The 26474-nt window shown below is 41.3% G+C and overlaps 1 protein-coding gene across 1 annotated transcript in view; it reads right to left on the reverse strand.

Annotated features, from left to right (window-relative positions):
• Window positions 1–26474, reverse strand: part of KDM4C (lysine demethylase 4C) — a 443969-nt gene that overhangs the window by 48404 nt on the left and 369091 nt on the right. The window contains exon 18 of the mRNA XM_056130576.1: window positions 16855–17040. Within this exon, the coding sequence (XP_055986551.1) occupies window positions 16855–17040 (186 nt within the window). The remainder of the gene's footprint in view (window positions 1–16854; window positions 17041–26474) is intronic.

The following is a 26474-nucleotide window of genomic DNA, read 5'->3' on the forward strand; positions in this document are numbered from 1 at the left end:
GGCTTCATTAGCATCCAATAACTCTTCGCCTTCGCAAACTTGACCGTTTCCTCCACAATTTTTAGGAAATAAGAAGCTTCAAGAAATTATTACTGCATTTTTTTTCCAAGGCAAACATAAAAATTCCTAGAGGGATCTGAGTAAATAAATTAGTACTAACTATTCTTTTACAAAAGTCACTCACCTAAATTTGACTTGTAATCATGAACACTTTCTTTATAAGATTACAAGAGTGAGGTAAAAAATCTTCTACCAGAAAAACCAAGATCCCTAGAGCTTTACGAAGCAATAATTGCTCTCACAGCACAAATGCACATGCAAACTCATAAAAATGCCACAAGCATTTAATTTTCTACATGTCTGTTTGTTCACATGCACTTTTATTTCTCATGGGTTTTTAAGTACAAATATATAATACAGTGGGAAATGGTGGTATGCAGTCTCCCTGAGGAGTTAAGGCCTTATTTGCTTTAGCATGCAAGGAGGTATAACTGATATTATTACTCTAAGAAGATATTGAGGGAAAGTGAATTCTTTTCCACTTGAGTCACAAGTTCACTTCAGAGGTAGTGGGCTGGCTGGGGGGAAAAATGAGGAGACCGGACTATGAGAGCAACTCTAAAGTTTTTGCTGTGTTAATTCAGAAAGCTTGAAACAGGTAAGTACCAACTGCTTTTGGTTGCAAATAGCAAGCAACTTCCTTCATAAACTCATCTAAGAATAACTTTGTAAATTCTACAGTGCTTTGATTTTAAAAGATATTGGGGAGTGGGGTAGGGAGGGGAAGAAGCTCTTATACTCAGTTGTAGAAAAATACTCCCACCATAACAAAACCCCCAAGATCGGATAGTCGTCTGGATAATACATTTCTAAGTCTTTTTAGAATATTCAGGGCAGTAAACATGTATTCAGGAAAGAAAAGAGTAGGCACAAATAAAACAGGGAACCGAGTTCACTATGGACCCTAAGAGTGCCTGCTGACTGACTGTGAAGTAGTCCAGTCTCTCTGCTCTTAATGCACCTGTTAAATTTTGGTGTGCTTAACTAACTGTCCTTAATGTCTCTGCCAGCTTAAACAAAGGCTCGTGTGTTAAGAGCCAGGGGAGGAGAGCTATGTTGTATTGACCAAATAGCCAGCCTGTGTTCTCACTTATGGCTGCCCAGGAGACGTTAACTCTTGAAGGGTGGGGGTGGGGGGGGGACAAAGAGTAGAAATGAAAGTTCACTCCAGTTTAACTAATGGAATGAGAGGGAAATGCAGCATCCCAGTGCCAGGATGGCCAGATAGGTGCACCTCCTAAATCAAGTCCAATAACATTAGTTGAGAGAACATACAAGTCCCTGAAAGCTTCCCCAGAAGGTCTGTATTAGGGCTTTATATCTGAGGAGCTATTCAGGCTTCTCAGATAACAAGAGTAAAATTGGGTGAAATTAAAGGTTCAACAAAATCTCAATAAAGAGTGGATTTTGTGTGTGCATGAGTGTGTATATAAATTAATAAGCTAATTCTAAAATGTATATGATAAAAGCAAAATTTCCCAAATAAGGGAAATTTGTGGTGAAATACTGGAGGACATAATTTGGTAAAAATTAAATAAGGAGGGCAAATCTTTGTTCCATTTGAAGATAGCATGGTATTTTGAGTGGTGCCAGGTACTGATGCCAGGGTCTTACATATGCTTTACCATTGAGCCACATTTCCAGCCAATGTTGTAATTTTTCAAAATTAGGCCTCCTGGGGCCAGAGAGATAATAATATATAGGGTAGGATGCTTGCCTTGAACTTGACCAACCTGGGTTCGATCCACCAAGTGCCACCAGGAGTGATTTTTTTTAAATGATCTTTTTAAATTTAATTAAATAATTGTGAAGTTGAGTTTTAGGCATAAAACATTTCAACACCAATCCCACTACCAGTCCACCAATGTTCCCATATTCTGTCTTTGACCCCCTTCCCCCATTCCCCTCAACCCCAACAATTTGACAGGCACATTACAAAGTCACCAGGAGTGATTTCTGAGCAGAGCAAGGAGAAAGCCCTGAGCCCCGCTGGAAATAAGAAGAAAAATAGAGAAAAAGCCAGTGGAAGAGGTCAGTCAAACCTTTCTCTGCGCTTCCCAACAGCAGCAGGAGTAGAAGCCTGTCTCTAGCTGGCTCACCAAAGTTAATCAAATGGGAAAAATCCTCCAGTCTTCCAAGTCTGGGCAATGGCGACCTCTTGGTGTCTCTAGTATTAATGAAATGCAACTATATGCCCAGCATGTGCTTGAAAGAGTGGTGAGCAGGTTCCTGTGGAGAAGAGAGGGCAAGAGCCTCAAGGCTCTGCAGCAACCACCTCCCCCAGTTTCATGCTCATTTTCTTCTGTTCTCTCAGTTGTCACCTGCAGTTCACTCTAGTTCCTTCAGCAGGAGCTACTCTCTGTTTGTAGTAAGGACACTTGTTTGCTCCAATTATGCGGCAAGGGTGAGTAAGAGACAGAAGATTTTAAGGCACAAAGAAAAAATGTTTAAGTATGGGTTTGGACATTCTGTTACTGTTTACTAAGATATGTAAGGGGAAAGAAAGTACACGGGCATGTGCGTGAGTGCGTGCGTGTGTGCATGTTTGAGTGTGTGTGTGTGTGTGTGTGTGTGTGTGTGTGTGTGTGTGTGCGCACGCACGTGCGCATGTTGGGTTGGGAAGGGAAAGGGAGACAGCAAATTTTACAAATAGGGTATCAAAGTCCACAAAGGAGAATAGTTCACTTTTCCTGGTTCTGGCTGGGAGCAAAGTCTTCTGAGTGCTGGATCAATACAGTAATGGCACAAAGTTTTTTTTAAAAAGAAAGCTTTTGCAGAATGATTTAGAAACTATCAGTATATAGCTCTGAGCATACACGCATACCTAGCGTCTAGAAGCCCTGGGTTTGATCTCTGACACAAAACATCAAATAAATACAGAAGTTGGGGCTGGAGCGATAGTACAGCAGGTAGGGCAATTTGCCCTGCACATGTCTGACCCAGGTTCGATTCCCAGCATCCCATATGGTCCCTCATGCACTGCCAGGAGTAACTCCTGTGTATTGCCAGGTGTGATCCAGAAAGCAAAAACGTAAACTTAAAAAAAAAATACAGAAGCCATGATGTCTTTGACTTAATCAAATTCAACTCTGTAATTTCAATAACCTTTCAGAGTCTCTATGGCATGAAAAGACAAGAGAACACATGCTATCTCATAGTGAAAACAAGCAAACTTCAGATTAGGAATGCTTTGAAAAAAAGGACTCATTTTGTCAGGAAAATAGAGAACCATGTATTTGCCAGAGAGAAATGTATCAGAGCCCAAGGTGGCATCCACATTCCGGGGAAGGAGGGACAAAGAACTTGGGGCACCTCCAAGCCTTCACACCAAGAGACGCTTCTAGTTAATCCAGAATTTTGTGCATCATGTTTGCTAAAGATGGACACACATATAGACCCAAAGAACAGTCTGTTAGATAGAAATGTCAGAGCTTGCCGCATTTAATTGCCTTTTCTATTGTTAGCAGTTAAGAGTCTTAAAAAGTTATACTTTCATTATATTTTGTCAGTATCTATGGATTTCATTATGACTTACACTGGCATCTAATTACTGTTTTCTACATGAAGGAATTGAAAATCCTGCCTCTAGTGCTTTACAAGATGTTGGAATGTCAAATACCCTTTGCTGCTGTGTGTCTGTTGACACTTTCCATTTATATTTCCCTACTGAATCCATGGTGCTTGACTCTAATACTAATGTTAAAGAATGGAATTAGTGTCACTACTTAATTTTCTTAACAAGCTATCAGACAATACTACATCCCTTAATTATTTTTTTAAAGGAAGTATAAATTGTTGAAAAGCTTAAAATTTCCTGGGAACTGAGAAATATTAGTTTTGTAAAAATAATTTTACATCAAAACATACTTTTTACATGAAAACACACCTTTGATATGCTTAAAAAAAATTAACCAGATTAAGTGCCCCTGGAGTGGAAGACTTGATTTCCTCAGTCTGTGGCCCTTGAAACTGCCAAGTACTAACGATGCCATGTAAATACCCTTTTATGTAGTGGCCCTCCCAGTGGAATGTGAGATTTGTGGGCTGGTCCCTGGCTCTGTGCACAACTGTAATAGGAAAATTTGAGCCATGTGGGAAACACAACTCTGACAAGCTCTCCTGGGGATCCTGATGGGATCTCTGTAACAGAGACCAAACACCTGCCCCAAGAGAGCAATTTTTCTTTCTTAAAGTAGTTTAATTTGCAGTTTTACAAAGTCAGAACAAAACTTTAGGCAAAATATTGTGTATCTTGCAATACATTTTTATAGTGTTTATATTATCTTATTATATTACCATATTTATAATATATTATCCATTTGAAATATCATTTTTCCAAATCAGAAAAAGATAAGAAATCAAAATCTGGGCCAAAGAGATAATACAATGGTTAAGGTGCTTGCTTTGCATGCAGTCAACCCCAAATCCAACCTCTGCACTGAATATGGCTCTTGAAGCAGTGCCAGAAGTGATCCCTAAGCACAAAGCCAGGAGTAAACCCTGAGCAGCACCAGCTATGGCCCCACCCACTCCCCCATTGCCCACCTCCCCAAAAATACTCCAGAGTCTCGAGAAAGGCTGCATTTAAAGTAAGATGTGCCTCTCAGTCACCAGAGGGAACAAATTATTTTTTGCCCCAGATGAAGGTGTAACTTTGCTGACCTTGCATCTGATTCAAGAGCTGATTGCTTGCGAAAATTTCCCGAATGAAATGGCACATATTGTTAAGAAGTAATACATATGAAATAAAGGAGCTGAAAATCCCACCTCCAGAGCCACTGTACACTAACAGGATGGAACTCTTATTCCCATCCAGCAATAATCAGCCGGGTGAAGGCACTGCCACAGCCAGATGGCTCTACTAAGGAGCACGGAGCAGAAGAGCCACAGTGGGGCCTTCAGCCTCCACTTGGGCCTGCATGTGGTGTCTCCGTTCTGATTAGCAGCTGTATTGTTGGCTGATTAAAATGGAATCTGCCATGGGGGCATCTGTTAGCTCTTTCCAGAAACTCAACTCCCTGCCCATTTGAAACATTAGCATCAGAAATGGGCCTGGACCCAAGACAGCTGCTGCCCAAACCAGAGCTGGAACCATGGCCTTTACTGAGGACTCTGGAAGAGATCTGGAAACATGGGAATGACAGGGGATGGGGGTGAGGGTGGAGGTTGTGGGGGGAAGGGAGTGTTCTGAAGATGGCTCAATGGAGGCAAAGGACTGGGTGAACACTTTCTGGGGAGTGAGTTTGATTCTGCATCCACAACAGGTCCAGTGAGGATAGGGCGGCCGGGCAGAAGGTAGACTTGTGCCATCATAAAAAGACTCACTGCCACACATGCTAGGGGAAAAGGGAGTTCAGATAGAGAAGGGAGCACCAAATAAAGGGTGTTTGGAGGATCCTCCCAGGAGGGGAGTTGCATGTCGAAAGTAGACTATGGACTGAACATGTTTGCCACTCAATGCCTCTTCTGCAGACCACAACACCCAAAAGGAGAGAGAGAACAAAAGGGAATGCCCTGCCACAGAGGCAGGGTGGGATGGGGAATGAGGGGGATGGAAGGGATTCTGGGATTAGTGGTGGTGTAGAATGGGCACTGGTGGAGGGATGGGTACTCGATCTTTGTACAATGGAAACCCAAGCACAAAAATTTCTAAGTCTACAACTGTACCCCATGGTGTTTCACTAATAAAAATTTAAAAAAAGAAAAAAAGACTCACTGGCACTCCCTAACTTCACTAGCAAAGAACAGTGAGATGTGCTAAAGATTCACATTGTTTTGACAGTGCAGGAGGGAGAAAGACTTTATGTTCACAGACTTCCCCCAGTTCCTGCCCTTCCTGTGGAAATGGTTGAGGAAGAAGGGGTAGAAAACTATATAAGAACTTCCTAAGAACGCATAAAACTTTGAAATGGAACGGCTTAGTTTTCTACTTTATTTTATTAAGAATTGCTCTCTATACTGATTTTACCTGATAAAGCCAACAAGGAGTTCAAAACATCATAAATTCTAAAATGTCAGTGCTAGGTATTTCTCCTTCCAGGCAAACCATGTCTTTAATGTGTATCATCTGGGCTACAGGATTAGGATCTCAACAAAACACGTCTACTGATAAAAAGGTGAGGGATTTCCCTTTTAAAATGTTATGATTGATTTATAAAGACTAATTAGATTTAGGTCTGAATTATTTTAAGTGTTTTTTAACCACCAATGCTCAGTTTCTTACTCTAGAACTTTGCTTTGGGCAGAATTCTATTTTTTGTTAACAGTGCAAGTTCAGCAGAGCACTTGGAAAAAATCACTCATGTATAAGAAACAAACCATATGAAAACACTCACAAAACATGTGCAAGTATTATAGGAAATGGGAATCCGCTGTATCTAAACTGTTATAGGAAAAGCAACACCCACCAAAGAAACACAGATGTGGGAGATGGGAGGAGAGTGTGTGGAAATAACACCATTCAAAACACTACTGAATTATGCTAACTAAATTCCCGCTTTCTTTATCGGGCAGGGGCATCACCTGTGTGTACGGGGGTAGGAGGCAATGCAGTATTTAAGAGGGGACCCAGAGCTTCTGAATACAAAGCATGTATTCCAGCCCTTTAAAAGCCATATCCCTGGCCTGGACTCCTCTTTCTTAAAACCATTGATAAGAAATTTAAAAGAGGAAAGACCCCAAGCCATGGAATTTAGCTTCAGACTCAAGGAATCACAAACAAAAAGGAAAAATAAAGAATGAATTCAACCCACAATTGTGTTTGGTATATCACTCTAAAACTGCTAACACAAGCTCGCTGGCATTATAAGGCCACACCTCGTAGACAGAATACTCTCACTTTAAATGAGTTCTCAGTGATCTGGCTCTCCACCAGATCACTGAGAACTCTTGGAGTTCTCAACCTCCCCACTGTGCCTAATTACCAAGGTACCTGGGTCTGTGATTCAGAATCCAGAATCCAAACACACCTCCTGACCCCCTGAGGTAACTGGAAAGAAAGCAGTTCCCTACGCCTTCTCTCACCTGCGTCAGGACTTCGGCTTCCATTCTAGGCTCCTGAACTACTCAAGTCTTCTGCTCTCCAATCTAGCTTCCTTTCTACTTCAAGAGCGTAGGACATCCTAACACTGTCCTACTTGCCTAGCAACTATGCTCTACCCCATGGCACTCAATAGAAAGAAACCCAAGGAGATACATAGAGACAAGTACCTCTTGACACAGGACAACGAATAGCATCACCTGGTCTCCGTGCTATCTGTGTCTGTAGTGCATATGCATATATGTGTGCACATAAGTACATGCATGCACAGGCACAAACATATATGCAGATGTGGGTAACACATTTACATTCAAACAAGAGACTAAAGATGATCCGTGGATCTTGCGTCTAGAGAACCCCAGACCATCTTATCTCCCTCATGGATTAAATCCTCCGAAAAGCATTCCAGTCCCTTCCAGACCCTCATTTCATTTCTAAAATTGGATCCTTCCTTAGTTATGTTTATTTCCCTCACTTGAAGAGAGTCACGGTCACGGTCACGGTCCTCCCATTGTTCATCGATTTGCTCGAGGAGGCCCAGAAACATCTCCATCGTGAGACTTGTTGTTACTGTGTTTGGCATATTGAATATGTCACGGGGAGCTTGCCAGGCTCTGCCGTGCAGGCGAGATACTCTCGGTAGCTTGCCGGGCTCTCCGAGAGGGGCGGAGGAATCGAACTCGGGTTGGCCATATTGGCTGCGTGCAAGGCAAATGCCCTACCGCTGTGCTATCGCTCCAGCCCTTGAAGAGAGTAATGAAAAAAATTTTAATTCAGGATCATATAAAAAGGAATTATATATGTATCTGAACTGAATCTGGACTATATATATAAAGTTTCACTCTCTGATTTCTCTATCAACATCTCCAGTTTCATCCCCCCCATCAATAATATCAAAATTGTCCTAGAAGGGATCACACTGAACTCTTCAACCACTGCTATTTAAACCAAGACTTTGCTGAAAGTTGTGCATGTAATGGTCCCTCTACTTGAAACATCTTTACTGTTCCAATCTCATCAGCAAACTCTGCCTTTCCCTCACCAACATAAATGTCATCGCCTGCAAATTCTACGTGATTATCCCGAGCAGAATTCATCACTCCCTTCTATGAGTTCCCGACATATTACATTTACCCATACCTTTCCTTTATCTTTTTTTGTCAGTTTGGGGTTTTTATTGGGGGGTGGGGGCACACCCAGTGATAATCAGGAATTACTCTGGCTCTCTCTCTTGGTGGTGCTTGGGAGACCTATGGGATACTGGGGATTGAACCGGGTCTCATGTGTGCAAGGCAAATGCCCTACTCACTATAAATATTAACCAGGTTCTTGACTTTGCTTATCTTATGATAATAATCCCAGGCTGCTGAGGCTGGGACCTGAGTCATACTGTTTAGTTTTGAATACAATCAAAATGTGACAGCTACAAGAAGAATGATAGACAATTGGTACCCATTAGGTACTATAAAAAGCTATTAACCAGGGCCAGAGAGACAGTACAGTGTTTGCTTTGTATGCAATCAACTGGGGTTCAATTTCTGGCACCCCTAAATGGTACCCCAAGTCTGCAAGGATTGATCTCTGAGCACTGGCAAGTATGGTAGTGAGAAGCCCAAAACAAAACAACAAACAAAGCTATTAATATGATGTTCAAAGAATCCAAATAGTACATCACTAAGCAAAGTTCTACTTATAAATTTAAACTAAACACATATAAAACAATTATATAACCATCATCTTGGGTTCTAGAGGTACAATATAGTAAAATGGAATTCTGATCTTCAAACCAAATTACCTACTGAAAATGAGTGCATTTAAATTCATAAACCAAGTCCAGAGAGAGCTCAGTTGGCTAAGTACAGACTTTTGCACTTATGAGGCCCAGGTCTGATCTCTCTGACATCATCAGGAGCAAGCCCCAAACACAGTGCCAGTAGTACCCGAGACCACTGCCAAGTATGACCCAAAAATAAACCAAAAATTCATAAGCCAAGGTCAGGGACAGAGTTTGGGAAAAGAAACTTTGTAGAATTCTAAAAGGCTTGAGGGAGATATAACCCATTTGGGAACCAAGTCTATTTTCTTTCCCTAGTAGAATATGTGATCTTGGAAACCTTGATTCTGGTTTAAGAACTAAGATATCTTCATGTTTATAAACATCGTATTAAATGACAGACATGGACAATCAATTTTCCTGAAGAAGTCTAAGTAGTCAAGCACACAAAAACATGTCTTTTGTTTCAGCTCTAACAATATGATAACTATAACAATATGTCTCCACACAGACAGCTGCATGTGCTCATTAGAGAACTCGGGAGTAGAGAAATGTTCTGTTAAGATATTGTATTCACTTCCACCCTATCTGATCTACCCAATTCTACTAAATTTCCCAAATCTCTGGCTAATTAAATAGGCATTCACAGGTCAAAGTGGGTGTTTGAGGTCTCTCCCTATCAAAACATAATAAGCCCAAAACACTGCATTCTTTTTTTAATAAAAATTAATAAATTAATACAAGAGTGTTACTGATTTCTTAGTTTTCTGTCTTCATGGATTTTCTGAGTAATGGGTACTGAAAATATAGCATGCCTCACAATATGATCATCTGGCAAAAACAATTATTCTAAGGTTTAGAATGGAGGGGCCTTGATTATCCATTGTTCTACATGTTGGTGAAGTAAGAGTTATTTTTCTATATTGAAGAGAAGTTTTGTAAAGTTACAATGACAAGTATTCCCATCCCATTATGACCCAAAGTTTCTCTATGTAAGTACATATTAGCCACAACCATTCACCAGACCTTGAGCAATGTGGGGTCCCCTCCCAAACCCTAGAAAATAATGTCAGGGAAGGAGTTGTGCTGAAGCTGACCTGGGAAGTTTGCTTGAAAACACAAAGGTACAAAAAAAGTGAAGTGCTGAGCAAGGGTTCGATTTCTATTACTGAGATCAGTACCAGGGCAGTCATGAAGACGAACTAGAGAGGCAAATAACAAGAAGTAAGAGAAAATTCCAGTTTGGACGAACCAATAAAGATGCCCATCTTTCCATTGGCCCTATCAATCCGACTGCCTTGAAATAAGGTGCAAATGGGAGCAACAACAAATACTCATTCTTCTCCACTAATCTCATTTCCCAGCTTTTCTTTCAACACACTCATTGCAGGCAGTTTCTATGGATGACCAAAGTGCTAGCTGCTGAAAAATGAAAACTCAAAGTATTATTTAAACAGTCGAAACTAATGAGGTAGTAGAAATTGATGTAATTTGAAATACTGAAGAAAAGTTAAGTGGTCACAAGAAAAAAGCCAACAGACACAAATTAGGAAAGTATGAAGGAAAAAAATTCTTTCTTTTCCTCCCTCTCCCCCACCCCTCACCTTTCTTTTATGCCAGGGAAGGAACTCAGAACCTCAAACATGATGGACAATTTTTACTCTACTGAATAGCTATATCCTTAGCTGAAATGTTTTCTTTTTCAAAGCATAGGGTATTAAGATTTTTTAAAAAAGTTTCCTGTGCTGGAGAAATAGTCCAGGGGTTACGTTTCTGACCTATCTCTCATGCAGCTGACCCAGGTTCAATCCTCTGCACTGCATATGGTCCCTGAAGCAGTCAGGAATAAGACCTTAGCACAGAAGGGTATGCCCCCGTTCCCCAAAACACAAAAGCAAACCAAAAAATTGTGTATCTCATATAAGATACTGTATTTAAAAGGGCTTTTCATTGTAATAAGTTAATAAATGCAAAGAGTGGTAGCGATTCTCAGGGGTACGGTGCCGCCAACAGGTCAATCTGTACCTGTGAGGTGAGTGCATCAGCAGCCTGATGGCACCTTCAGACTTCCAGATACCCCAAAATTGCTGCTGTGCCTTTAGCTAGACCCCAAAAATTTGGGGCAAAGTTTCCCAAGAAAGGAAACGGCCAAAAGTTAGATATATGGGAGACACACACACAAACCACCTCGGGCTCAGCTATATAACTGGAGGCATGGCCTCTGGTTCCTGATCGAACTGCTTGACGGCCATGATCCCAGTGACTCAGAAACAAATCTCAAAACCCAATGGCTTTTGGCAGAAATGCATCCAGTCCCTGCAGTAAGACAGGCGCTGGGCCACCCCAGGTGGGAATAGATTTCGTGCCTGGGCCTGTTCCCCCTGGTGGCCCAGTGGCCGCCATCCTCCAGAGGCCACTGGGCAGTCAGGTTTGGGCCCACAGTGACAAGACACGTGGGGCCTCATGGGTTGGGGGTGGAGCTGGCCCTTTCCTCCCCGCCCCAGTGAGACTCCAGAGTCGCTGCCCACAAACGGCCTCTCTGGCTCCTGATCAAGCTGCTTATTGGCCATGATCCCAGAGACTCAGAACAAGTCTGGAATCCCTGCGGCTTTTGGCAGAAATGCATTCAGACCTTGGAGTAGGTTACTGTCGCCGGGTCACACCAGGGAGGAAATGGTGCTGTCCCTCCTCCTGCTCCCCCTTGGCAGTCCGGTTGCCACCATCTTCCAGAGGCCACTGGACAGTGAGGTTTGGGCCTGCAGTGACGAGACACTCAGGACCTCATGGGATGGGTGTAGAGCACCGGCCCTTTCCTCCCACCACAACGAGACCCCAAGTCGCCACCAACGAATGGCCTTTCTGACTCCTGATCAAACCATTTAATGGCCATGATCCCAGAGACAGAAACAAATCTCAGAATCCAGAGGCTTTTGGCAGAAATGCGTCCAGTCCCTGCAGTAGGTTACTGGCGCTGGGCCACCCCAGGTGGGAATAGGTTTCATTCCTTGGCCTGTTCCCTCTGGCGGCCCACTGGCCGCCATCCTCCAGAGGCCACTGAACAGAGGCCACTGAACAGTCAGGTTTGGGCCCGCAGTGATGAGACACATGGGGCCTCATGGGATGAGGGTGGAGCTGGACCCTTCTTCCCCGCCCCAATGAGACTCCAGAGTCGCCGCCCACTAATGGCCTTTCTGGCTTCTGATCAAGCATCTTAACAGGCATGATCCAAGAGACTCAGGAAAAAAAATCTCGGAACCCAGCAGGTTTTGGCAGAAATCCCTCCAGATTTAAGTGTTAAAATTTTGTAATTTCAAAATTGCACGGCCACTACTGCAGTCACGCAACATCATGTTATTCATAACCAGCAATAGAAAACAAATTGTCTACTGTTGCCTTTTCAGCAGATCTGAGTGTTGGCGTTAACTCCCGAATAATAATGGTGGGTCTGGTGTCAAAATACTGAAATGTAATCAAAGTAGAGAGAGAGAGAGTAATGTGGAAATCATCTACCACACAGGTAGGGGGAGGGTGTGGGATGGGGATATACTGGGGCTTTTGGTGGTGGAGAATGGACACTGGTGAAGGAACAGGTGTTTCATTGTATGACCAAGACTTAAACCCGAAAGCTTCGCAACTGCTCTCACGGTGATTCTTATTGAAATTTAATAATTTTTAATTTTATAATAAAATTGTAAAAAAAATTTTAAAAAGTAAGATGGAGTTCATGCCCAATTCAATTGGCTAATCAGTAGCTGAATAAATAGCAGTAATCCTACATAAAAAAAAGAGTGGTAGCAATTCTAGTGATCTTATACCTCAGATATAGAATATTCTGATTTAATTTGAAAGATAATTGAAGTAGCTTGCTTGAAAAACTGAAAAACCTCTAAGTGTCATCTTCCTCAGTTCTATTTTTCCTGTTTTCCAGATGGACACTTTCTTTCACTGGACATTTGTCTAGTTTATTCAGGTGTGAGGATACTGCCCCTGGGCAGCTGCATGAAGTACTTATTTATGAGTAGCTCACAGTCTGCTGTGGAGAAGGAATATATTTTCAAGGCTCCTAACTTCAAACCCACTTTCATATTCGTTGTCTTGTCTTTTTTCCATAGAAACATCTGTGCAACATCCACACAACTGGTTTAGAAATATATCCAATGGAACTGTCAGAAGCAGAGCCAGAAAACAGGCCAGACAGAATAATGGCAAAGGGCAGGCAAACACATGTGTGCTCAGACCCAAGCATACATGCATGAAACCTTACAGCTGAGAGACAGCAGGTTCTAGACCACAATGTATTTGTCAAAATCATGGAAAAATACATACTAAAGTTTATAATCAAATAGTAGAAGCTAGCTGTGCACTTTCAGCATGCATTCTTCTATCTTGAAGAATGTGAAGGCTACCTATTTTTTTTTTCCAAACGCTACCTTTCTAATTAAAAGGTGTGGTTATTTCATTGTCTGCTGGAGGAGTGCATAATAAGAAACTCTAAATTTCCATACCATTATCCAAAAGGATTTTATGCACAAAGCTTAGTAACACTGAGTAAATTAGTATTTTAGAGATAATTCATAGTATTTGTATAGAGGTGTAGAATTTTCCCAAAATGGTCCTTTTAGGACACAAAAAGCAAGTAATTGGGAGTAACAAAAACAGAAGGGAAACAAAATCTTGAAGTGAACTGAGTGAAAATGGAGATCCATCTGAAGTAGCTGCAGCTTTATACTTCATTTCACTCAAATTCCAAAGGCCTCCTCCTCTGTTCTGGAAAATGACTCTGTTAGGCTGCAAAGTTAGCCTAAACTTTATTTCAGAGTTTTCAGTGCTATGATTCTGTAACTACCTGTAACTCCCAAATAAAATAGCATGTTTAGAAACACAGACAAACTACAGTTCTGGCTCTAGGAAGCAGATCCTCTAGCATTACAGAACACACAAGGAGAATGACTTGAGTGGATGTGAATTCTTTGTGCTTGAAAAGAACAGTTAATGCAACAAGGGCAATGGCAGTACTGTTAACCCAAGGTGCCAGATTCTGTGAAATCCCTCTGGTTGACTGTCAAATATTTGGGGTGGAATCCATACTAGAAGTCTAGTGGGGGGGAAAAACAACAACAGATGAATAAGTTGTAAGAATGCATTTCAGAACCCCAGTGTTTAGATATCTACTACAGAACTTTGTAGAGACAATTTCCAAGACACTAAAATCTTTCCCTCAAAATAAAAAACTGTCACCATGAAAAGTAATATGTTTCCTCACCCTTTCCCACTTGTACCACATCTAAAGTGGGCCTCTGAGTGGGGGCTGCGATGCACACTCTGGATCCTGGCAAGCACGTGGTCCCCTGAACATAGTGAGGTGTGACCCTAAGCCATGTTCTAGGAGAAGTAGCCCCTAAGCACCTCTATGTGTTCCCCCAAACCAACTAACAAACTAAATAAATAAAATATCTCTGTAAAGAGCAGTATTCAAATTACCTCAAGATCAAACATTTTATTTTCATTGTCACTTAAGCATAGTATCATAAACTTCACTGATCATAAGATTAACACCCAATCTATTCGGAGAGCCCGGCAAGCTACTCGGAGAGCCCGGCAAGCTACCGAGAGTATTCGATATGCCAGACACAGTAACAACAAAGTCTCCAATGGAGACGTTACTGGGCCCGCTCGAGTAAATCGACGATCAACGGGAGGGCCTTTACCTTTTACCTTTTACCTCATTAATAGCAACTTCAATAGAATCATCAATAACCGCTGAGCTTTGCAATATTAAAGTGGGAAAACAGGGTCTCTAGCAAAGGTCTGGATGGAGACCAACGCAACCATTTGAGGTTTGGGGTTTGGAAGTCAAGAAATCACATATATGGGTTGAAAAGGCACTTACATTCCAGCATTTATTACTCATTAAATGAATCTACTTGACCAACAACCTGGACCTTACTCAACTCAGATTTCTTAGCCTTGAAGCAGGAATAATACTCCCATGCAGACCCTGCCACACATGATTGTAGTACTGCTAGCAGCAGCAGTAATATTAGTGAAAATAGGGGATGGAGAGATAATACAGAGGATAGGGCTCTTAGCTTGTACTCAGTTGATCCAAGCTCAATCCCGGTACCACATATGGTCCCTGGAGCCCTGCCAGGACCAATCCCTGACTGCAGAGCCAGGATAAGCGCTGAGCACAGTCAGGTGTGGTCCAAATCACAAACACAAATAAACAAAAAGTAGTAGCACAACTTCTTTTCTGCTAAAGTGTGCATGCTATGTCGTGGACTGAAGATAATGGTGAGATAGGTATGACGTTTTTTTATAGACAAAGAAGCTGAAGCTCAGAGATGAGAACCAACATAAAACTGCATTGTTACTGGTGAAATCAATTTGTGAACGCCAACTATTCTTGACTACAGCATCATGACCTGGTTCACACTAAAAATATATCTTATATTTTCATGTGCCATTTAATGCTATTGACTGTACTTTGGAAATGGCAAAGCACTACAGGAATGCAATGCAATGTGTTAGTACTGTAAATGTTTAAATGATGCTTAAGTGTATTTTCTGCTGAATACAGAACACTATTCTTAGCAAGGAAGAAGCATGAATGAATATGCAACTTGAGACTTAAAACAATGGAAAAATCTGGCAAATAACTTTAAAATAGATGTGACAGTTGGTGATGTCATTTTGTGCACTTGCACATTCACGTACATCTGCACAAAGTCCCAACCCACAAACAGAAAGGATTTCTCAAGACGCCAGTGGAAGTTGCTAGAATTATTTAAAAGCTGGGAGATTTGCTGTGTAGCGGTCAAGGCTCTCCACGCTAACGACTTGGCAGGCTGCTCACAGGAGGTCTTAGAGACACAGGACAAATATGTTAGGCTGCAAACAGTCTGTGGCCAGGCCTCCCTGGGATACCAAAGGGCAGCAACTTTGCAAAACTGAGTGTTACAATGCTTATGCCTCCTCCTGGGAGCCTAAAACAATTATCGTGAACTGGAAGCTAACAAAGGACTATCAACTTTCTCTCCACTATTGTAAGTGTTCTCTGAAGGCTTAGAACAAAGGTGAGATTTTTATTCACCAAGGACAGACCTATTGAATTATGTTGAAATCACACGTTGCTTGGTCACAACACACTCTTCCTAGGAGCAGATTCAGTCTTGAGTGAAACGGACAAAGCAGAAGAGAAGCTTCTCTATCTTTCATGTGTCTGGGTTAATGAGATTGCCCTCCCTCCTCTCAGGCCCATGCTTCCGCTAGCTTATCCATTTTAGGCAGCGAAGCTCTAAGAGTTCATAAGCACTACTACTCTTTCTCTTTACTTTTTTTCAACAAGATATAGAATAAAGCCCACAGGTGAAAGTTTACATCCATAGAGACTAAATATTATATGATCTCAGGTTTTTGGCATACCTTCTTATGGAGAAATGATATCAGCTTCATCTTGAACATATGCAGTGCTAAAGTCTCTACATTCCGCAGAGCTATATGAAGTTCCAAAAGACAAGCTTAAAGAGCTTTTATTCCTTCATTGGTTCATTTACTCATTCAACTCGATAATCATTCACTGTGCCTAGCGTGCACCAGACACCAGTGGGTCCTGAGCAGTACTAGTAAATAATCCAGCTTCCTCCCTGCCCTCAAGAAACGCACAGTCTAGGGGCTGGAGTGACAGCAAAGTGAGTAGGGTGTTTGCCTTACATGCGGCCGACCTGGGTTCAATTCCCAGCATCCCGTATGGTCCCCCAAGTACTGCAAGAAATAATTCCTGAGTGCAGAGCCAGGAGTAACCCCCGTGCATCACCAGGTGTGACCCAAAAAGTAAAAAAAAAATAAATAAATCCATAGTCTAGATATAGTTAAGTCAATAATGAGCAGCATTAGAGAGAAAAGAACGACAAGTCTGGGAGGCTTTCAGGAGGGAGCTCAAGTGTTGTCTCGGAGTCAGGAAAGGAAGAGCACAGCTTACCGCGTTTGTGTTGAGCTTGTGTCGAAAGCAGGTGATGTTCACCACGTATGGCCAGTCGTCAGGTTCCATCAGCACCCCAGCAGCATGAGCACACGTGACGTGAAAGGAGGCAGGGCAGCGACCATAGGAACACTGGATGCAGGCTCCAGACACCTTCTTAACCCGCTGTCTGCAGAAGATGCATTTCTGGAGGGTTAAATCAATTGACAGGATAACAGCCATTAGAAATGGGTGGGTGTGGAGGGAGAGCAGCCAACAAATTGCATCAACAAAAGTTTCAGTCCTCCAGAGACCCTCATGGTGAGAACAACTGAGGCAATAAACTACATACTTTCAAGGAAATACACAGCTACATCGCAGCCTATCCAACAGATGCTGTGACACTCCTGCGGTTAGGAAAGTCAAACCATTCTGCACATGCGTCTCTAGGCACAAAGGCGAGGAAAAGGCCCCAAGGACTTTCCTACAAATCACCCATGAATGCTGAAGTTACTTCTGTTTTACCTCCTGCCTAGAGGGCCTCTAGCTTCAGTATGAATGTGGGTGAAGGAAAGGCACAGTCTCTTCCTAATGAGATGAGGTCTTCAGAAACACCCAAATCGTACACAGATGGGCTAAGTTTTCCATTTACAAGGAAACGTAAAGTGTTAAATGGTCCAATGTGAAAACTAGCACTCAAGTGTTTAATAAACCAAATCTGAACCCTTCATGACTGACAAGAAAATATGCCTCCCAAAGTAAGAAAATTGAAAATCACCCCAAAGGGCATAATTTTGTTGAATATCTATAGCTAACTATGCCTGGGGAAGAGAGACTGCAAATAAAAACAGCAATAATGATTACCACAATCTGAAAATTAAATTGCATACAATTAGCTCTAAACATTATCAGTACATTTGGTATGAGAGATGGGGGGAAAAAATCAAACAGCTTCACTAAATGTAAGATTTGTGAACTAATACTTGCGGGTTAGGGGGAAAATGGTTGTAAAACAACATAGGGTCAGGTTCAGAAAGCAGTAGAAACAGAATGATAGAAAGCTGCTACGGATAAAAAAGGTCATCAATTTGACCAAATGCCAGTACTCTTCTTTTTATAGCGCCATATTCTATCCTGGGACAAAAAAAGGTACTTAAATTCAAAGCCTTTTGGGGACTGTAATATTTTATCACAGACCTGTAGGAATCGGTGTGCACTTAACTTCTAACTCTTCTTTGCCCTTACATCTCATCAGCAACTCTCAGCCTTATAGATTCTGTACCTTAATCTTTCTCTGATCTCTCCCTACCCATCTATACATACTGCCATTGCCTCTGCCCATGGTGACCTGCCCAGCATAGTGATGGCCTACTAACTGGTCTCTCCATCTTTTATTTCATTCCATTTCAATCCATCTTCCCCAGGGCTGCCTGAGTGATCTCTGTAGCATAAATCCCATGTCATCCTGCTTAATGTCCTCCAGTGGCTCTTTCTTATCTCCAAGACACTGAGAGGAGAAAGGGAGAGGAGGAAACAGTGTGAGAAGATGAAAAGTTGTAAAAGTTGTCCCTGAATAGTTTTGTTCCTCACTCGTCCTCATAAGAGGACCACTCTTGGAATATTTATCTCATCTCACTATACGTCGGTATAGAATCCAGTGCAGTATGAAGTATTTTTAAGTGACTGTTAAAGTTTATCTGACTAAGAAATTACAGGCATATACAGAACAAGAAGAAAAAGAGAGAGAGAAGGAGGGACTAGGAAAGACGGAGAGAGAGGTTATAAAAAAAACCCATAAAACTAAAATAAGACTGATTTCTTAATATTTTACATTATCTCTTTGGTAATTCTTGAATTAGTAATTCTTGGCATTTTAGGCATTTTTGGTGGGGTCAGTTCTAATTATTTGAAATGTGATGGCAGCTATAAAAGGAAAATCTCAAACTGGACATCTCAGGGGGAAATCAGACAGTCTCTTGTTGGTCTAAGCATACAACAGAGAAGCCAGTGAGTTCATATACTTATATACTAAGACGTATTAAAGAACGTGTATGAAATTGTTTTGTATTTTCCTAACAGAATATTCAAGAGAAGGAATTTGTTAACTTAGCTAATTATTGAATTGGCATCTCTCGGTCTCTTTCATCTTTACCCAATCACTTTCTTTTTTTTTTTTCCCTTTATTTTATTTTATTTTTTTTAAAGTTGTAGATTTACAATTTTTTGTGCTTTGGTTTCAATTATACAATGATCAGATACCCATCCCTCCACCAGTGCCCATTTTCCACCACCATGGATAATATCCCTCCCACCCCCATCCCCCCATCCCCCCGTCTCTGTGGCAGGGCAATCCCCTGTGTTCTCTCTCTCCTTTTGGGTGTTGTGGTCTGCAAAAGAGGCATTGAGTGGCAAACATGTTCAGTCCATAGTCTACTTTCGACATGCATCTCCCCTCCTGGGAGGATCCTCCAAACATCCTTTATTTGGTGCTCCCTTCTCTATCTGAATAGCCCTTTCCTCTAGGATACCCGGCTGGCCTCTAAGTTATGGAGTAATCCTCCTGGTGCTGATCTCAGCTATTCTTGGGTATTAATCTCATACTTTGTTACTTTATATCCCCCAGATGAATGCAATCTTTCTATGTCTATCCCTCTCTTTCTGACTCATTTCGCTTAGCATGATACTTTCCATTCATCTTTACCCAATCACTTTCTATTACACATAGCCTCAAGAAAGAGGAAAGGCAGACAGAGAAAAGGCACTAAAAATCCAGCAGGGATCCAATCCTTGGAATTTATAAGGGAAGTGCCCAACTTACCAAGGTGTTCATTTCTATGGATATAATCAGCATCCTTAGAGAGCATCCAACAGTAGACTAATCCACAGTATTTAAGATACTTATTAACATAATTTAGAAGCTTGACTTAAAACATTAAATAGATTCTAGTAGAGAGAGATAGAGAAAGACACACACACAGCGAGAGAGAGAGAGAGAGAGAGAGAGAGAGAGAGAGAGAGAGAGAGAGAGAGCAGGCAAGTACCACAAAACCTACAGGGTAGCCATTCCCCATCCTGTAGTATAATTTACGTTGTATTTACAAATTCCATTTTCACCTGGCTTGCTATAAGATCTGTTTTTATCTATGCTGGCTAAAACACCAGCAGCAATTTAACACCTAAATGTATCTGGTCTATAGAATTTAATTCATAAGGAAAAAAGGGTGGGAAAAATAGGTATTTCTTAAGAATGTTACAGTGAGGTAATACTATGAAACAAGCATGTACAAAAGACTATAAGGTACCACAATGAGTACTGTTGCCTGGGAGCAACAGAAGAATAAAGGCACAACTAGGATTAATTTTCAAATAAGATCACCTAAATACATCCTCGAACTATCTTAGAACTGCAAATAAAAGGAGAAAACTCACAGAACCTCTTTAAGAAAAACATAAGATTACCATCAGAGATCTTATCTGCAACAATGACTGCTTAAGACAATGAAACAATGTCTTTCAGCTTTTGAAACAAATTAAATTTGGTCTATATCTAATCTAATTATCATTCAACTGTGCGGACAAATGAAATAAATTTTCTATCTCCATAATCAAGCATCAAAATATGCATAAAGAAGAGCTACCAAACTACTGACATAAGTAAGTCTAAATTAATAATGATTTCAAAATATAATAATACGTACCTTGAATTTTAAATAGAGAATTTAAATAAATGACAACATTAAGGGATAAGGAAAAATGGTAAAAGTGAAATTTAAAAAACTCTAACACACTTGAACTATCTTGGAAAGTGGTAATAGTATCAAACAATAATCAGAAAAAAATAGAACAATAAAAACTAATAAATTGTAACAAAGATGTGTAGGGAAGAAAATAGAAAGAGAGTCAAGAAAAAGTACACTGTCAGCTATAGAATCAAATCCAAATATACTAATACTAAGGTTTAGGTAAAGAGATTAAATTTTCATCTTATAGTCCATGTGTAGCAAAATTTTTCTTGAAATGCCAAATAATATTGTAGGCTCTGGGTCACATAGCTCGAGATGAAAGTCCTCAATTCTATTAGAGCAGTGTAAAAACTGCAAAAGATAATCTATAAGTGATTGGTGTGTCTGTGATGCAATAAAACTATTTATAACACACAGGTTTTAGTTGCTGATATCTGCTATAGACTCTGCACACGTAAGTGAAACTAGTACCAACAAGCTATGAAATGACAGACTTGGTACTTAATGAAAATCATACTTAAAGAAGAATGGATAAAGGGTACAACTTAGGAAACACACAGAAATTCAAAGGCAAAAGATAACAAAGCTTAGATTTAGGAAGAGGATGTTAGGAGAAAGAAAAATTCTGAATTTGTTCATCTCCCTCGGTCTACAGTGATTCTTTACTTCCTTTAAATAGAGCTATTCACTTAAGGACAGAGTTGGACAGTCTACATGCTGTGGGAAAAACCTCTCTAGTAGTTGCCTGAAATCTTTAAATGGAAGGAAGTAGAGGTGACACTAATTGTAGGGGGACCAGGAAAGAACTGAGCTTGTGAAGGAAGGAAAGTTTCTGAAAAACAGGACCAGTGCCTGCTGTTCATCAAGGCTCCAGTGTTGCACTGGGAAAGAGGATGATATTCCAGTTTCTGGATGATGATGAATATAGGAAGTTAGGGGTATAAGGGTGTAAGTTAGGCTAAATGAGGTAGCCTATGGAATCATACTGTGTGCCTTAGAGCAAAGCTGAGTCTCCTTGCTTGATGTACAGGAAGACCACAGTTAGAACAGAAAAATGAAGAGTGACTTGAAGGCACCATGCACCTTTATCCCTTCCAAGTACAGATGCCTAGGACATCTGTAGTTGCTCAGCCAATATTTGAGGAAGTAAACTGAATCCAAAGGAGCAGATTTTGTCAAGTTACAGATCTTCTCATCTGTTTCCTCAACAGTTAGGGGAAAAAAAGTGGCACAAGGATGTTTAAAAAGCACAGGGGAATGAATCACTGGAAAGCGGGCTTAAAACACAGACTGCTGGCCCCACGCCCTGAGTTTCAGTGAATCTGCACTGAAGCTTAAATTTGCATTTTTAACAAGCTCAGTGACATCTCTGTTCATCCAGGGATCAGGATTTGAGAACCACTAGTTTAGAGTATTAAGGGTTAAAGAGTGGCAATTATTCTGAGAGCCTCTAGCATAAGGGAATTCAGGAAGTAGACGATTTTTCATCTATTCTGTGTCAAGGGCTGAGAGAATCCTCAGGCGAGTATGATTTATGGAGCACTGTACTTTCTTGCAGGACTGGATTTCCATACTTATTCCAATGGCATAGGCCATTAAGGCTCCTAATGGATTGAGGAATTAATGAAGTATCTGGCAATGAGGCTTTGTGTATCATTAGATTCCTTGAACATACAACTTGGCAAAGGGCATCAAGAAATGATGAGCTGTGAAGGAGCTAGAGGTTCAAAGCATAGCCCCTTCCCTTTTTTCCCTCTTTAATATGATTTTTAGTATCATTTTGTTGTTGTTTTGCCAATTTAAGGGATTTTTTTCTTTCCATATATAGGTAGGTAATTCTAAAAGAGGCACAAATGGTTTCCATTTTAATTAGTGTTCCCCTATAAGACAGTATCAAGTTAATGATAATGATATACGAGCTAATTCCTTTTTTCCCTTTTGTTCTCCAAAGACTTCATTTTGCAAGCACTACACTGCATGCTAATATTTCTACCCAAGCAGGGGATTATACTGAATTCAATGAGGTCACTATTGTTGCAAGCAAGCTGGAGAACTGAAGTTGAGATCTTCATTTCACTTGAGTCCCTGAAATACGTGTTTTAAAGAGTTCTTTTCTTTCTTTATAACACTACCTGCAAAATTTCTGTCCTGTTCATCAACATTCATCAAATCAATCACTCATGGGACCATACTGACCGTCTAGGGTTTGGGAAACATCAATATGCCGAGTTCTGCAGCAAGAAACTTTTAATCCAGGGGAGGAGACAGATAAGTAAACAAAATAGCTGTAAGGAAAAACAACTAGAAGGAAGCCAAGAGCTGTGAAAAGAGAGCAAAATTCAGAAGAGCACAAAAAGAGTAGATTGCCCAGAGAAAGAAAAAGCTGGGGAGGGAGAGGAAAGGGCACACTGAAAGCCCAGGTCTGCGTTAGGCAGTCCGTGTGCGTCTTGAACTGCTTTGGTGAGAGGCAGCAATTAATATTTGGTCTCACACAACTTGTAGACACAAAGTGGTCAGGTATCGGTCTAAGCATGTTACAATCAGTCAACACGATGAAATGGTACAGTGAAACTCAATTCTGTGTCCTCAAGCATCTCAGATCATAATGTGATATGTCCTGCTACTCACGCCCCCAAGAAAAGTTATTGCTATACTTCATTCAGGACATTAAAATAAATGGCTCATGATATCAATTGTGTTGAATTAAATCTGTATTTATGATATGTATCAGAAACCATTTATCTCCTTGCTTTTGTTTGGTAAGATTCACCCAGAAAAAGGTGAAAAGCTAAGAAAAGTCAAGAAGCAAGCTGAAGAGAAAAGGGCAGAGGGATGAGCTCACCCAGGCCAAGAGACAGAGTCAGAAAAAATTGGTGGGAAGTGGCAGGGATCAGACAGAAGGTGACACTTATTCAAAACAAGGCTAGAGAGTCATTATTGGAACTTAGAAATGGTCAAGAAGAAACAAAAGAACTCTAAAACTGGAAAGGCATTTCAGATATCTGCCAACAAACTGATGAATGACTCTGAAAAAGGACTGTGTCTAGCAAGAGTCCAGTCACATTCTGTTTTGTTTTAGATCGAGAGTGACACTACAGTAAAGACCATCTAACAATAATCCTCCTGAAAACACCAGCACACTGCAGATAGCAGATACTCATTAAATATCCATTGACTAAATGAATGACTGGTTCCTTACTGCATTCAAAGTGTTCATTCCTTCTTCTAGCCATTTCAATACTACTTAAGTTTCATCCAAACTAAAGATTTTGGAAAAGAAAAAGACAGGATCCATAATTTCAAGAAGCTTAATGTGGCATGCAAAAATAACTAATGAAAGTGTTACAGTGATTACCACAGTTAGCAAGATAAAGTGCCTCTGGATTTGGACTGAATTTACAACAAAGGTGGGCCAATGTGCCCACCTGGTTACTACCTCTGCTCTCATCATTCTTTTAGTGTGAAGTTCTGAGAACTGCTAGTCCAAGAACTGGTGCTGGTCCGCAGGCATCAAAAGGTGGCAAGCCATTCATTGAAAAGACGAGCAGTAGAGTGTGAACTTCATGACAAACATTTGAAGGCCACCAAATTCAAAGCAAGAAAACTGGTCTGGTTCTGCTTACTTGGCCCAGGTCATATGGCAGTGGAGCTCAGGCAGGAGCAGAGCATCTCTCTGAACAAAAGGTGTAGAATCACCAAGTCTGGATGCTAAAAGGTCAGTTATATCAGGTTGATACCTGAGAACTTACAATAAAGTAAAACTGGGGTTTATTCTGGCAGTTTCCCAGGGAGGGAAACTGGGGACATTTGTGGTGGGAAATGTACACTGGTGAAGGGATGAGTGTTGGAACATTATATAAAAGAAAGCCAATCATGAACGATCTTGTAACTGTGTATCTCACTGTGAGTCAATAAAATGATTTTAATTTTTTAAAGAGAAAAAAATTAATTTCTCAGAGTTCAGAGGCTACATGTAATGTTTCTACTGTAGGCGAGACACTAGACTGGACAGTACTAGGGGCATTTGGCTCACTAGCTGAGCCTGCATCAGAGGACAGGGACTGCCACATGGCTCAGAGAAGCTGCCCTGCCAGAGATAAAGGACCAGAGGGGCCAGGAAAAGGTGAGCCCAGGAATCCTCCTGGAGGGATGCGCTGGCATCAGCCAGCACATACAGAGTTGGAGGAAGCAGGAAGAACATGATTCAGGGTGTTTTTCAACCAGGGGCCACGTGGCACTCTGAGGACTCCTAGGAAATTCTAAAGGGCCACATGTGAAAAATCACATAAATGAGGGCCACTGAATGTGATTAAAGGGTCAACCAGTAGTAGGACAAGGAGGTCACAGAAGGAAACAAGGTCAGAAGAGGGCATTACTGGAAAAAGCTTGAAAAACACTAATCTAGATGCTGTAACACAAAGTTCAGAGGTTAAAACAAAAACACATAGGATGAGGCAAATTGAGATAAGAAGAGTGAGCAAAAGGAAGAGCTAACAGGTGAGAAGCCAGAAACATCCTGGACAATACTTTCTTTTGCCAAGGTGAAATAATGACCATGACTTAATAGTGTTATTGCAGGGGTGGGGAAAGATGTCAGGAGTTGCACACACAGCTGTGCTCGGGGCTTAGTCCTGGCTCTGTGCGCAGGGATCACTCCTGGCAATGCTCGGGGAACCACATGTCATTTGCGGTACCAGGGATTGAACCCTAGGTCAGCTTTATGCAAAGCAAGTGCTTACCCGCTGTACTCTCTCTTTGGCTCCAGTATTACCTAATTTTCAGATAGAAAATAGGATTGCAAGATACACACACACACACACACACACACGCACACGAATCTTGGAACCAAGCAGCTCGCTGCAGAGATGCCTCTGGACTTTGCAATAGGCTACTTGCGCTGGGCCACTCCAGACAGAGGCAGGAGCTGTCCCTCCACCTGCCAACTGGTGGAGTCCTGGTGGCAGCCATCTTCTAGAACCCAACAAAAAGTTCAGGTCTGCAGGAGCAGAAGTAGCAAACACCAGGCCTCATGGGACAGGAGAGGAGCCAGCCCTTCTCCTTCCCTGAGCCCAATGGGACTCTGAGATGACGCCCACAAACTGCCCATGGCTATTTATTAAGCTCCTACTTAGCCATGATCTAGACACACACACACACACACACACACACACCAATTGCAGAACTGAGCAGCTCACTACAGAGATCTCTCCAGACATTAATTATTATAATTTTAGAATTCTTAGAGCACATGGCCAGAGCAGCTGTGAGACATTATATGCTATCCACAACAAGCAACATAAAATAATTTGTCTAGCATTGCCTTTTCGGTAGGTTTGAGTGCTGGTGGGACTGGTGTCGAAATATTGAATGTAATCATAGTAGAGAGAGAGTATTGTGGAAAATGTCTGCCACAGGGGAAGGGTTGGGGGGGGGTGATACTGGAGATTTTGGTGTTGGAAAATATGCACTGGCGAAGGGATAGGTGATTGATCGCTGCATGACCGAAACTCAAATATGAAAGCTTTGTAACTATATCTCACGATGAATCAATACAAAGGGGGTGGGAGAAGAAAACAGGATTGCTTTTTTAACTGAAATGTTCTGGGTGGATGAGATTTTAACTTTAAGTAACCTCCAGCCAACCTAAGAGATCAGCCTGGCTTTGGCTCAGAGAGCTTAGAGTTGGTCAGATCTGACCTGCCCCCCGCCCTTTGCTCCTTTGGGATTGGACAAATTCCAGTCATTTTATCAACGGCACCTGTTTAAGAATCTAGGGAGTACCTTGAACCAACACCTCATTCATTCTGCCTATTCTACATGGATGGTTTTTCACAGTGGTTACAAGGGTAGATGTGAAGTTGGCCAGAGCTGGTGTTGAATGCTAGCTCTGCAAATCTA

Source organism: Sorex fumeus, unplaced genomic scaffold (genome assembly GCF_029834395.1).
Source record: "Sorex fumeus unplaced genomic scaffold, SorFum_2.1 ptg000079l, whole genome shotgun sequence".
NCBI classification, from domain to species: domain Eukaryota; kingdom Metazoa; phylum Chordata; class Mammalia; order Eulipotyphla; family Soricidae; genus Sorex; species Sorex fumeus.